Source organism: Drosophila guanche, unplaced genomic scaffold (assembly GCF_900245975.1).
Source record: "Drosophila guanche unplaced genomic scaffold, DGUA_6, whole genome shotgun sequence".
Classification (NCBI taxonomy): domain Eukaryota; kingdom Metazoa; phylum Arthropoda; class Insecta; order Diptera; family Drosophilidae; genus Drosophila; species Drosophila guanche.
Window position 1 is genome coordinate 832,817 of NW_022995753.1, and position 14,602 is coordinate 847,418.

The following is a 14,602-nucleotide window of genomic DNA, read 5'->3' on the forward strand; positions in this document are numbered from 1 at the left end:
AAACATATATAGGCTTAAGTATGAGTTGAAGGTATTTGCCTGGTTACTGTTTCAGAACTAACTAACTCACTATATAGTTACTTTAGGATTGGTTTTTGTGTAATAAAAAGAAAACAACACAACTTCGGTATGGGTTTGCGATGCACATCCAGATAGTATCAGTAGATGATCAAAGATCGTTGATCAGTAGTTTTTTGTTTTGTTTTTTCTCTCTTTCTTTTCTTCCTAGCAAGCGTTTCGTCATTGACTCATCTCATCATCGTCACTATCATATACAAATACACTTAGGGATTCTCAGTTACGATAGCCAAAAAAAAAAAAAAAAAAAAAAAAAAAAAAAATTACATACACATATTATTAGGCGCTGGGCTTAGTGGCTAAACGGTACTTACATAATCGAGTATCACTAACAATATATATCGTTAATTATTTCTTTATTTATTACTTGTGTTATTATAAGTATTTAATTTATTTGCAATCCACACCCAATCCTCCCACCCATTCATTTATCAATTCTCTACAATTCTCGATCGACGCAAAAAACAACAAACAGTTTTTCTTTTTCTTTATCTTTTCTTTTTTTTTTTCATTTTATAAATACAAGTTTAAAAAAAAAAGGGACTCGCACTATACGTGTGTGTGTGTGTGTGTGTGTGTGTGTATACTCATATCTGTTTATATATATAGAAAAAAAAAATGCTAGTTGATCCATCTAATATTTTATATTAGCCATTAGCCTAGTAAAATGTTATATTTTTTTGTTATTATGATGAGCGGGCGGCATCCCCCATCCAGTTCATCCTTCTTTATATCCTCTATTTATCGTTGTGAATTATGAGCAATGCTGTAGTCCTACGTTTTAGCCTGATATTGCATGAATGAATACATATACATATACATATATTCTGTGGTGTGTGTGTGTGTGTGTGTGTGCATGACATGGGACCGGCCACGGCCAAGGCGGCGGGCGGCGGGCGGCGACTGCTCGTTGATCGTTCGATTTTTAGTGATAAAATGCCAATGCCTTGGCATAGTACGAGGTACATGGTCATGATATGCGATCGGGACTCTGCCTTGGGCCCGCCTCCTGCTCCTCCGCGGCAGTTGATGCCGCCGCAGGCTGCTGCTGCTGCTGCTGTTGCATGTCATAGTCCGGCGTTACCGAACGGGATCGTGGCCGCAAATACTGGGACTGGGACTGGGACTGGGAGTGGGACAGTGGCGAGCTCTTCGACACGGGCGGCGTGATCGAGTGCTGCGAATTCGAGTCGGAGGAGGTGCGTCTGCAGAATGGCCCCAGTCCACCGGCAGCAGCAGCACCGGCGGCCAGCATGTGCGGCGCCAGCTGGGGGAAGCGTGGCAGGCGCGGCAAGCCGGCGAACAGCAGCGGATTACCGCCATGATTGAGCAGCAGCCGCGGATCGCCGCTACCCATGAAGGCATTGGCATTGCCACCGCCATCCCCGAATGTCGTCGGCGACTGCCCATGGCCGTGGCCATGACTCACCGCGAAGCGATGCTGCAGTGCCTCAATGCAGAGGGGCACACTCAGCCCATGGGCATGGGCACCCGCGCAGATGCGGGCCAGGATCTCCGCCTGGATGTTGCCGGGCACCACGCCCACGGGCGGGCAGCCGCCGAAGCCGCCCTTGTTGTTGTTGAGATTCACATTGAGGCCCATGAGATCCAGCAGGGGATCGTTGCCGCCAGCGCTGCTGGTGCAGGTGCCGGGCAGGTGGCCGTGATCATCGCTTGTCGAGAGCAGCTTCCGGTGCAGATTGAGGTTGGAGCTGTGACGGTCGCGGCTGCGCTTCGAGGGGAATGCCGCATTGCAGCCATCGATGTTGCACTTGTGGTGGAGCTTCAGGTGAACGCTCTGGTAGTGTGTCTTCAGGTGGAAGTGATTCTGAAAGATCTCCCCACACGCGGTGCACTTCAGTGGATTCTCCTTGTCAATGGGCACCTCGGGCTCAGGCTCTGGTTCGGGCTCTGGTTCGGGCCCTGGTTGGGGTTCCGGTTCGGGTTCTGGCTCTGGTTCCGTCTCGCGTTCTGTCTGCTCCTCTTCCTCCTCCTCGCCATTGGCCAGCGTCTTGAGCAAATCCCCACCAGGTGGTGTGTTGTTGTTGTTGTTATTGTTGTGGATCCTGCCGGTGCAGTCCTGCATCTCGTCGGTGCCGAGTAGCTCCTGCTTGATGCGCAAATAGCGATTCTCATCGTTATCATAGCCGAGGGCCAGCTCCTCCAGGGGCTCCTGCTTGATGATCCCAATCCCTGGGCCAGTTCCAGTGCCCGCCGAAGCCCGCGAGAGGTCCAGCGTGGTGCAGGCCGCATCCTTTTCCGCCTCCGTTTCGTCCGGCAGCTCCGTCTTGATGCTGACCGGCGGCCTGCCATCCCCTGGCGTTGTGTAGGGCGTGAGCGGTGGCGAGGGAATGGCCTTGGTGGACTCGCTGCTCGAGCTGGAGCTGCTGAGTCCCATTTCCGTTTCTTTGGCTGATGAAGCATGCTCCTCCCCCCCACCCGCTGCTGCTGTGGCGCCCGCTCCCGCTGCTCCTGCCACCTCTGCGCCCTGCGCTGCAGCACCCAGTCGAATCTTCTTGATGGAGAGATCGGCGGCCACGTCATAGTCGAGGGAGTTCTCACAGGAATTCTCGTCCGACTGCACCGTGCAGCGCACTGGATTCTGGCTCTTGCGCTTTCGCTTGCTGGCCGAGATCTGGCCATGGCCATGGCTGGGCGAGTCATCATGCTGCTCGTCCATGGCCTCCAGACCGTCTGCCGTCGCTTTGCCCGGGCTGGGCTGCTCTTTGGTTTGACTGTGGCTGTGGCTGTGACTGTGGCTGGAGACGCTCGCATCGTCCTGGTCCTGCTCCTGGTCCAGCATAAAGTCCCGATCGTGGCCATGGCCGGCCCGGTCCGGTATGCTGTCCAGCTCGTCGCCCACCACCACAATGCCATCGCCATCGGGATCATCGTCATCGTCCTCGCCATCGCCATCGCCATCTGCGTCCCCATCGTCGTCGTCGTCATCGTCGTCGGGCATGTGGATGCCCACCTCGAGTATCTCGTCATCATCCTCGTCCTCGTCGGCCTCCACCTCCAGCGCCTTGCGCCTGGGCCCCTGCCCATCGAAGCGTCCGCCCACGAGCATGCCCCCGTTCTCCATGTACGACCGCTGCAGATACTCCTGCCCGTGCTTCAGGTCCAACGCCGAGCCCCCGCCCATTGCCGGATGGTGGCGCAGATCGGGGGGCGGTGTCAGCAGGGGGAAGCTGCCGAAGGGCGCCAGCCCGGCCATAATGCCGTTGGGCGCCTGCAGCAGCAGCGGATGCGGCTGGGCGGAGCGTCCATCGTGCGGCGAGATCTTTCGTCGCAGATGCGGCGAATGGAGCTTCGGATTGGGATTGGCGCTGTGCCGATTGCGGGACCTGCGCGAACTGAACATCATGCTGCAGCCGTCGACGGTGCACTTGTGCATCTCCCGCAGATGCACCGCCGAGAAGTGAATCTTCAGGGCGCCCTTGTCGCAGAAGGTCTTCAGGCAGACGTTGCACTGCACCCGCTTCTTGCCGGTCACCGGATTGATGAACTGCGTCCCCAAATTCGCGGGCATTGAGCCCCACTGGCGCTTGCTGCCGCCCCCTCCCCCGCCACCACCGCCGCCACCGCCACCGGCACCGCCGGGCGAGTGCGTCTTGCGGCCAGAGCGTAGGTTGGAGGACAGAGCCAGGCGGGTCATGCGCTGGGAGCCCGAGCCACCGGAGCCACCGGAGCCACCGGAGCCGCCCGAGCCCGAGCCTGAGCCAGAGCCCGATCCTGACGCTGTGGAGGAGGAGCAGCTGTTGCTTCCCTTATCCAAGTGACGCGATGACTTGCCCGAGGACTCGTCTCCTCCCCCTCCAGTGGATGATTTTTGGTGGTGCGAATGCGAATGCGAATGCTGCTGATGCGGATGCGGATGTGGGTGCTGATGCTGCTGGGGATGTTGATGCGGATGCTGATACTGGTGACTGTGATTGTGATTGTGACTGGGCGAATGATTGCCGTGACTGTGACTGTGTCCGTGTCCGTGGCCATGTCCGTGACTGTGACTGTGTCCGTGGCCATGACCCATCTCGGAGCGATCGCCCGACGTCTGATTGCCCTGCGATTGCGTGGACGACGAGGACTGCGACGACTGCTGCGGTGGGGGCGGCGGTGGTGGAGGCGGCGGCAGGTGATACGGCAACGGGTGCCCCGCCATGGCCATGGCGCTGAAAAACTGATTGCTTTGGGCGGCTGCCGCAGCCGCTGCTGCAGCAGCAGCCGCCACGGCGGCACTCTTCTCCCCCGGAGTGCTGGCCTCGCTGATCCGACGGCGTGCCTGGGCCAAAACGGCGGCCTGCTGCACCGCCTGCTGCTGCAAATGCTGCTGATGGTGGTGCACAAACTCGGTGGGGCTGGGCGGCAGTGGTGTGGAGAAGGCCCCCAGGCTGGCGGAGCTGATCTTTCGGAAGTCGAAGGGCTGCATATTCTGCAGATCGCTCAGCGGATTCATTTGGGCGGTGCTCATGCTCGTGGCGGGCGGGGACACGGCCGTCGAGGCTGGGGCCGTGGAGCAGGCAGCGTGATTCCGACTGCTGCTGCTGCTGCTGCTGTTGGTATTGGTGGTGTTGTTGTTGTCCGTTGAGGGCGAGGGCGAGGAATTGCGGAAGTAGCTGGCCGCCGAGAGCTTCTGGTGCAGCTGGCTCTGCAGATGCAGCTGGGCGTGGGCCAGCGACGAGAAGTGGGCGCTCATAGACTGATGACTGCTCCCCACATTCGCATTGGTATGGGAATTGTGATTGTGATTGTGGTTGTGGTTGTGGTTGTGGCTGTGATTGAGGTTCAGGGGATGGCGCAGCGGCAATGTCAGTGGTAGCGGCAGTGGCGGCGAACTGCGGCGACTGGGTGTCATCACCATCGGAACGGGCACGGGCACGGGCACTGGGGAGCTGGAGCTGGAGCGCCTAAGGTTGCCAATCGATGGATGCTGGTGGAGGTGATGGTGATGATGATGTTGCTGCTGCTGCTGCTGCTGCTGCTGCTGTTGTTGGTGGTGGTGGTGGTGCTGCAGGTGGTGCGTGGGATGTCTCTCATGGCCGTGGTTCAGCGGCAGGCGATAGCCGAGCAGATACGGATAGTCGATGGGGATGGCCCCCGACGATGGACTGGCACTGGCCGAACCAGGCGGCGGTGGACTCGCTAAGTCCTGCAGGCGATTGTTGTTGGCCTGTAGATGTTGTAGTTGTTTAGCCTGCGGATGTGAATGCTGCTGCTGCTGTTGTTGCTGCTGCGGATGCGGATGCAAGTGCGGTTGCTTCTCCTGACCAATATTCATCAAGCGGCTTACAAACTACAGTTAAACGTTATATTTTGTTTGACAATATCGTAGACTAGATATAGGATGTTGACGTATAGCTCTGTGTTTCTGTGTGTGTGTGTGTATACATTCGTTGTGGTGTGATCCTCCTCTCTCCTCTTTTGCTCCTCCTTAATCTTCCAATTCCATGCAATTGCTGCAAAAATATTTAAAAAGGGAAGAGATTTCGTTATAGCAAATGGCTGCAGAGATCAAAGCAACAACAAAAGTACTAAATATGCCCAAATATATACCACATATACTGAATATATTTTTAAAATGTGCTAAAAAACGAATGACTTTAACAAAGAAATACCAAAACAAAACAAAAGAAAATACCAAATAGTATTCGCCAATTGGCAATATTCTTGAAAGGAAAACAACTGAAACACCCAACTAGGGTTATAACTAATAAAATCTACACACACTACGCCCTTGGATATCTACGAGCTGTGTGGCAATGAGTTTTTTGTTGTTTTCTTGGACCTGCCCCCTCAGTGGCCCTTGGGCCATATCTGCTCTTCATCTGAAACATTGTCCCACTATAAGCACCAAAAAGTGCTCAAGGAGTTTCCACCGAAAACGAAGCCTAACGAAGTGGCCGCTAGACCTCCCAGGCACACATCACCACCACATCTCGGGCAACCAGGGTGCTCTCTCTCTCCTCTCCTCACGGGTGTGTACATATGATTATTGAAAAGAAAAATAAGAATAATGATGTGACAAATTCTGAGTGGACACTTCACGGAGCTCTCTGGAGAGCCGGCGAATGCGAGGACAGACACTTGGAGGCACACACAAACACACAGAGAAGACAGAGAGATCGCACTGGGCCAGTGTTGGAGAGTGGACGCGTGAAGAGTGGAGAGTGGAGAGTGGAGAGGGAGTGGAGTGGAGAGCCCGGCGTGACATGACAATGTCCGAGTGGCAGAGCAGAAGACGCTCTTCGTGCTGTCCATGACTGGGGCCACTTCAAGTTGCCATGTCACATTCTTGGGCACCGCACAAGAGTCAAGATCTCGATGTCTAGTCGACCCGACCCCTAGACCCCTAGCTAAGCCATTGGCCAAAACTGGCTCTGATCGTGATCTTTAAAAGCGATCAAGATCGAGACAGACACAGAGACAGAGATTGCGATCTCTGCGGCAAGATCTCTTGACGAATTGCTAAATGATGATGATGATGATGATGATGACTGCTGTTTGGCAATGAATTCATTAATTAACGATGCTCCCAAAGCAACTACAGCTAATTCCATGCCTCAGAAATCATTCGAAGTTCTTTGAAGCTTGGAAAAATACCTCAAAATGGACAAAATAATAGTTAATAGCTAGATATATCACATCTCTTAGGCTTAGATTAGGCTTTTGTGTGCCCACAAAATAATACACAACATTTCAACAATATTCCCAAGGGTGCGCCAAGGATTTTGCTGCCATTCCTGTGGGAAAAATCATTTTATAAATATGAAATATTACTGACCCCGAAAGACCAATGACAATCCTATGTATATAAATCCCACAATCATTTGTTGTTGGCTAAGCTGACAGATTTTTGTGCCGAGTATTATCGGTTTTCCCCATATGGCAGTTTTCATTACTCTATTATTATTTTTGCTGGCTGACTGGCTGTCTGGCTGACTGGCTGGCTGTCTGTCTCTGCATTGGCATATGTCATCCAGCCAAGAGTCATTTAAATGGTACACAAATTGTATTTTAATTGCCACCTGTTCGGTGTGGTGTCTTTGTGTTGCTGCTGCTGCTGCTGCTGACATTTATTTCGATTACGTTTCAGTTCTCTACAGAATCTGTGGCAACCAGAGATGAGCAGACTCTGTGCGACAGTCTCGGCCGCTTTTAATTGCTTTCGGTTGCCCTCTCTGTTCTCTGCTCTGTTCTGTTTCTGTTCTGTTTTGGCTCGCTCCGAACTCGAGTTCTGACCAAACCTGTTCCAAAGCCCCAAGCCCCAAGAGGGGCTTCCTCTGTAGGTCTTGTAAGTATATGGCAGGGCATAAAGCCAGACGACAATTGCATCAATCTGATCTGTTATTGCATCAAAGTGACAGTTATTTAGGTCTATCATTTGGCGCATGTCTGTATTTACATACGTATTAAGTTCAGGCGGACATTGAGACCCTACCTAGCATTTCCAACAGGTGCCACACAGTTTTCATTTCGGATATCCAGAAGAACCAAATCAAACGAATTCGAATGCAATTACAATTGCGGCTCGATCGATGTTTTATGATGTGGTTTAAGATCATTTTGAGACCACAAAAATCCTTGCACATTTATTTAGCTTCATCTAATTGTTCTGTCTTAAGTTTTTCAAACAACTTTTGAACACGAAAAGCAATAACCTGCGCGGGGCTTTCCAATATAAAATCGGCTAAGATTAGGCCGAGATTCATTTGAGCTGAAAGATCGCTATATCTGACTTTTCAGACTGTGATAGGTCCCTACGGAGCATTGGCTATACTTGATATTGATTCTGATGGGCAATTTTCGAGGCTTATCCACACTGCCATATCCATCAAATCCATCTCTTGGTGGGGCTGCGTGGCAGTCTGGACTCCTTTCAATTTTGAATTTCACATGAAACTCATTTTCGTCTTCACAACAAAATTGCCGCTAAGCTGCGAGACGTGTGTGTGTGTGTGTGTGTATACTAAAGAAACAAAGAAAAGAGAAAAATGGCATTCCAGACACCAATCATCTTTATTATTGGGCTTTATCGCATGGAATCAGCAGCAGCAGCAGTCGAAGCAGTCATAAGGAACATTTTTTTAACGCATTCCGAAGGCCATAAAGCAGAAGCCATAAATGCGTGTTAAAGTCGACCAACAGAAAATTTCAAATGTCAACCATTAAACGCGGCAAAAGGCGATGCGATCCGTTCCGTTCCGTTCCGATACGATACCAATCCAATCCAATGCGGATTGTCCCACAGATCTTCAACACACAAACCCGTCACGACGGAGGGGGCCCCAGTCCCAGTCCCAGTCCCAGTCCCAGCCACGGCTGCGGCTCTATTTTGTAAAACTTAATTTATGAAACACATAAAAAGTGTCAACACGGCTTGCTGCATATGAGATATGTTGGGCAGGCAGCCAAACGCTCAGCACCGATCGCCGTCAAAGCCATGCTCCCCGGCTCCAGCAGCCACAGAGCCAGAACTGATGTTAATGCCCGATGCCTCGATGGCCCAATGTCCCCGGCTATGCCGAGAGTCGACAGCGCCCGTGGTCACGGCATCACTTCAGTTCTGATTATGAACGCCTCTGATCGCCCCCGACTGCTGCCGAACAACAAAGCTTAACAAAGTGATTTCAACAACAAAAATCACTTCTTTTTTTTTCTGGTTTTTTGTTGTTTCTTTTCTTTTTATGCAAATGGCTTATGGGATCGGTGACGGAAGCCGCTGGTTGCACCACACCACAGAGCACAGCACACCAAGCCAAGAGCGCCAAGAGATGAGGCTCAATGGAAAAGGACACGGCACGAACATGGATTTTGGATCCATGCCTGGTCTGGGTTCTCTGGGGGGGTACGGTACAGTGGCGCTACTCTCTGGGCACTGGGCACTGGGCACTGGGCACTGTCTCAGCCGATCAGATGTGATGTTTTGGGTCTGACTGCACAGCAGGAGCTCCGCCGCTGTGTAAGCGGCTGCCAATGCTGCCGATGGCCCTGTCTTAGCGGCTGGCTACCCGTAATCCGGGACTTAGACTGTGTAATAAGTGGAATGGTTGGGTTAGGCCCTCAAGCGCACACGACGCGGACAGCCGCATCAATATGATCTGGCAGGAGGAGCGCGGCGGCGAGCTGTTTAGGAGCCAAGTGTGATGTTGGGGCTACTGGGATATCTATGGGATATCTGGACAGCGCATCTTAGGGCACACTTTCACGAAATTAACTTTGCTTAATGAGTTGTCGGATACAAGGCCGCAAAGAAGGCTAAAGAAACTACAGATTTTTTGCGATTTTGAATTCACCAATTGGTCTGTTGAGATGAAATACGAAAGGATTTGCCATTTGCAGCTGCTGGCACTCTTTTGTAAACTTTATTTTTTGTTACAGTGCAGTTTTATTTTTGTATATTTCTGGGGCGTCACCAAAGTGTTGACCAAAGTTTGCGTCCGAGCTTTGGCGGAGTTAGAGGAGCACTCAAGCTCTGATCTCTGGGCCTGGCCATGGCATTTTGGAGTGGAGTGGAGTGGAGTGGAAACCAAACCAAATGTAAACCAAAGCGATCTTCAGGTCTGAAATCCATTCTCCATTACGGAGACGAGACGAGACCAGGGCAGCACAAGAGGAGCCATTCTTGTTCGTTGCCGGGAGCGAAACAAACGATTGATTGAAGGCAAGAGGCAAGAGGCAAGAAGCCGGGAAGCAGCGACGGCGGCGGCGGCTTTGTTCATCGCATTTAATGAGATTTATATCAGTTTTTAATAGCTTTGTGACTCTATTGTGTTGTGGCGTATCTGAAGCGAATCTGGGGCCATCTCGGCTCTTGGTCTCTCCATAGAGATATAAAAATTAGTTTGTTTGGGACACTGTCAAAATGGCTTATGACTGACCCCGAACGAAGCAGCGAAACAGAGAGAATGAGGAAGTGAATACCAGCTAGGCTGTGGATATTATACTATGGCTACTACTTACATCTCAAGCGAGAGAGAGAGAGAGAGAGAGAGAGAGAGAACCGTTGCCGCCGTGTAACCGTGATCCGACTTTTACTTCCCAAGTGCCTGGACAGTGCTGTGGGATCTGCAAGAGTAGAGAGCAAATGGTTAGTCGATGATCTCCACGAAATGTCAAACATCAACCACAGCGAACAACGAAATGTTTCACACATCCATGTAAGATCCATCACCGAATCGCATCGAATCTCCGCTGGCCGTGCTCTTAAATATCGATTTGATGTTTGAAACTGCCCCGCAAAATGGCATGCCCCTCGGCACACCCCATCGAAATGGTGTTAATTCGAATCAAATGACAAAATATAATAAACGATCGTAACATTTAATCCGAGTCGTCTCTAAAACGATACGACAAATGTGCCAAGTGCCTGGGCACACACAAACAAACAAAAAGTCGCGAGATGGAGAGCTGACAGAGGGTCTGGGCGACCCACAGATGAGCTCTCAAATATTATTTGAAGTAGTGAAAATGATGCCTACAAGATCAGCTACAATTAATACGGAATATCAACAAGGAATAGTCACACAAATATTTTGCAGCCATGCAATTTTTGTATCTCTGAACCCATGGACCTTGCAGTCCCTTCCGTAGCGGAAGCCAAAACTTTGACAGGCAGCAGCGGCAGCGGCAGCGCATGACACAAAAGTGTAAAAGGAAAACCAATTAAATGAGCTAATCAAATAATTTTGTCATTAGCACACACCAGCACACAAAAGGCCACAAAAGAGAAGAAACCAAATTTAAACGGCTTATTAGCGGTACCATTTAGGCATTTTTGTCAGTTTTTTGTTGCCCCCCCCCCCCGGGGCTTGAGCAAACAAATTGGGAATCAGAAGCAAGTACCCTACACCCTGCCGACTAGAGCTTGAACAAACAGTCTCTGGACAACTCTCTCTCTGCAAAATCTCTTACAAAATATATTCTGTTCTGGGCCCTCCAATGATTGACCGCTCCCGCTGCCTCCCACAGGTGCAGTGTAGGGCATGCCTGGGTTCGTCGTTCGTGGCTCTGGTTCTTACACGTATTTCAGTTATTTTGCCTACTTTGTTGACTTTGATGGCACTTGGACAGTCAACAGTTTTAACTACGCAAACATTGGCGCAATTCATTAGCGGAATTATCGCCTGGCCGTGTATTATTTACGACATGGGGCACGGTGCGGCATGGGGCACATGTCAACTGGCAGGCAAACAGCAAATCTCCCCCAGAGGCTTTAGTTGAATGCCTCGCAGCGTGTGCGATCGATGGCTGGTTTATTGATTCATTAATGAAATCGTCCTTCGTAGCAACTGCACTTTGCAGCTGAATATTTTATGTGCATTTTTCTACTATTTCTTTTTTCCACATCCTGATCCCTGACCACCCAACGCTCCTTCAGTCCAAGCCCCAAGCCCCAAGCCCTTCCTTTCCACCAGGCGCGGTGTCTTTCTGTAAAAGTTCGAGTAGTATTTTCCCCTTGACGTTGTAATTGAATCAATAATAAAATCAAAATGTACGACGACAATGACACTTGGGCGGGGTCCCGTCCGTATCCCGGGCTCTCCCATGTCATCGTTACGGAATGGCAAGCAGCACTTCAGTGCCAGTGCCACCTCCTGCTGCCACCAGCCTCTCTCTTTCCCACTGGAATCCAGGCGGGTGCCAGTCCTCGCTTGCAAGTCCGAGCTGTATGTTCAATCAATGACTGACTGACTGACTGACTGTCTGTCTGTCTTACCTCCGCTCTTTTTGCGTTTTAGAATTTGTTATAATGTACAATGTACATATGTGTATATATTTCATTTTTGAACTGTCTCCCTGACAGCCTACGAACGCTTTTTGAGTGACGTACAAAATGATGTCGTGTTGTCGTGCCACGGGGACGCGCTATGCGATGTCGACTTCGACTTCGACTTTGACTTCGAACCAGGTTGACTTTTTTTTCTTTCTTTCTTTTTGTTTGTTGTTGTTGCTGTCGTTCCCCGTTCAGTTTTCAATAGTAGTAGAGGGAGGGGAGGATTGTGTCGAGCGCGATTTTTCGAGTGCGACGTCAAATCGACTAAACTTTTCATTAAAGTCTTTTGAAATTCGGCATTAACCCTTTGGTGAGGCCGTCACCCATCCCGTCCATTGGTCGCTCATTCTCTCTCCGTCTCTGTCTCTGTCGTTGTCATTGCCTCCTCTCTCGCTCTCTCTTTCGCCTGTCTGTCGCTTGTTGTCTCTGTCGCCGCTCAAGTGATCCCCCGGCAAGCCATTAGCAGTTGATCCATTGGGCAGGGGAACTGGAACTGGAACTGGAACTGGAAGTGGAACTGAAGAGGCACCACAGCCAGAGCCACACACGACTTGACTTTGTCAGCGGCGTGACAATTCCGCATAAATCATAATCCTTGCGCGCACGGCACGGCACCACACGGCACCACACAAGGGTTAACAGCGACGACGACGTTTGGCGTCGTCAACTGGCGATGGAACAACATTCTCAAGTTGTGTTTGACGTTCCACAGTGGACACTGGATATAGGCGAACAGAAATACATTTATGTAAATACTTCCACATATAAATAAATCTATATTATATTTATCTTACTTAGGTAGGAGTTACATCAAATTATAGCCAATCGATTAACCCAGAAGAATTTACCATGTGGAATCTTGCTTCAATCTTTAGCCTTTCCATACCATTCCAAATAAATATTTATTCAATATTTTGGTATTGTTACAGTGAGTCCTACCCCTACAATTAGGTTCATTCTTGGCAGCGTCTACTATATAATCTTTGCTCTTACTCTTTGGCTGTGACTCTCTACGGAGCCATCTGACAGTGCAACTGACACTGAGTCCCTCCGACTGGGACTGGGACTTGGGTCTGGGTATGAGTTTGGTTTTGGTTTTGGGGACCTGGAACTTCGATTGGGGACTGTGGACTGTGGACTGTGGACTGGCATTCGGCGGTTCGCGTTTGCGTTTCTTTGAAAGGCACCCGTCATGGCAGTGTCAGTGTTTATATGCCGGCCGAGCCAGCGACCGTCCAGAGCCTCATACAAGGCAGACAGGCGCTCAGTCAGGCCCCAGTCAAGCCATCCAGCCAGTCAGTCAGTCAGTCAGTCAGTCAGTCAGTCACAAAGGAAGCACTTGAGAAGTGAACATGTTAACGGGGAAAAATAGTTGGTTGCCTCCTCCAAACCGAAGCAAACCGAACCGAAAAGCAAACCATACCAATCCAATCCAATCCAATCCAATTCGCTGGTTCACGGCCCAAAAGGCAACCGGAGAGCGTGTCTCTGTGTGTGGAAGGTTTGGCAGTTATTGTGTCGCCCGAAAACACTTGCGAAAGGCTCTCGAGAGAGCCTGTCAATCCCGAAAGGCAGCCAGCGAGTAAGGCAAACAAATGGGTGGTGAAGCAGCAGAAGGGAAACCCAAAAAATAAAAACACACACAAGAGAAGAGCATTTCGAGTGGTAGTCGGGGAGTCCATGAGTTGGATATATACTCGTATTCGTATTCGTATTCGTATTCGTAGTCGTGTGGTTATGGCTTGGAGGGTTATGTTATTAGCTCTCGTCGGTACCAGTTTTTTCTGCTGTTGTTTTCTTTCTCTCCTTATTTTTATCCAGGGGCGTTACCTCTGTTCGGACGGCATTAAATGATTATCTGGCTGTGGCTCTGGCTTTGGCCACTGAAGATCTTGGTCTGGGGATCGCTATTGGGTCTCCTAAATTATGCGAATTTTATACTTGAGGGTCCCATGTCCTTTATTATGCTTATGCTGAAGTTATTTCTCGCATTTCGTTGCCGTTTCCCTCGCTTTCGTCCGACATCGGGTTATTACACACTCAATTCGAAATGTAACTTGGGTTTTTGCTTTTTGTTTGGGTTAGAAGCAGGTGGAACCCCATAGCTGGGGATTAAAACTTCAACTTTGTAGGTTTATTTGTTACAGATATTTCGCTTCATATTGAGTGTATTTATTTCGAGGATCTTCTTTTATCGAAGAGCTCTCCGCACAGTCTAGAGGTTTATTGATTTGCAGCACACCAGGATACACTTTTCTACATTGCCAGATGAACGATGTTTGGTCTGGCAAAAGCGGAAGTATCCGGGCGATGAGTGATTAGTTATTGGCTTCAGCAGCTGGCTGGCATCGACTGGATGCAAATGATCTTGCGGGAGAGGAGAGCACCTATTCTTTTTGTTTCTTTTTATCGGCAAATGGGCATCGCAATGGGCATTCCGCCGAATGGCGGCAGTATCAAAACGAAGAGTCCTGCAGTGCCCGTCGATAGGATGGGAAAATAAGATGGCAACAAATTGCACAGGGCCATGGCTATGGGTGTCTGTAATCGTCAGATTGGGTAACATTCGCTCGTAAATGTATCACCGTGGCCTCCTCCTGCTCTCCTGCACACCAGAAGGGGGCAACACGAACACCGCCAACCGCCAACCGCCAACCGCCAACAACTTCTCCATTCGCCGAGTGTGTGATCTTATGGCTAAAAGCGATGCCGCCGCCGCAGTTGCCAACAAGAAGAACTGAACTGGACCAG

At 50.3% G+C, this 14,602-nt stretch overlaps 1 protein-coding gene across 3 annotated transcripts in view; it reads right to left on the reverse strand.

The window, feature by feature from the left end:
* Window positions 1-717: 717 nt before the first annotated feature.
* Window positions 718-14,602, reverse strand: part of LOC117588383 — a 30,121-nt gene continuing 16,236 nt past the window's right edge. The window contains exons 3-5 of one of the 3 annotated variants that reach the window (XM_034279609.1): window positions 10,039-10,143; window positions 2,009-5,534; window positions 718-1,972 (exon numbers count right to left, since the gene is read on the reverse strand). In XM_034279609.1, the coding sequence (XP_034135500.1) occupies window positions 1,049-1,972; window positions 2,009-5,356 (4,272 nt within the window). In that variant the 5' untranslated portion in view covers window positions 5,357-5,534; window positions 10,039-10,143 and the 3' untranslated portion in view covers window positions 718-1,048. Of the gene's footprint in view, window positions 5,535-10,038; window positions 10,144-14,602 lie in introns of all 3 variants that reach the window. The other 2 variants (XM_034279607.1, XM_034279608.1) reach the window with 2 other exon arrangements.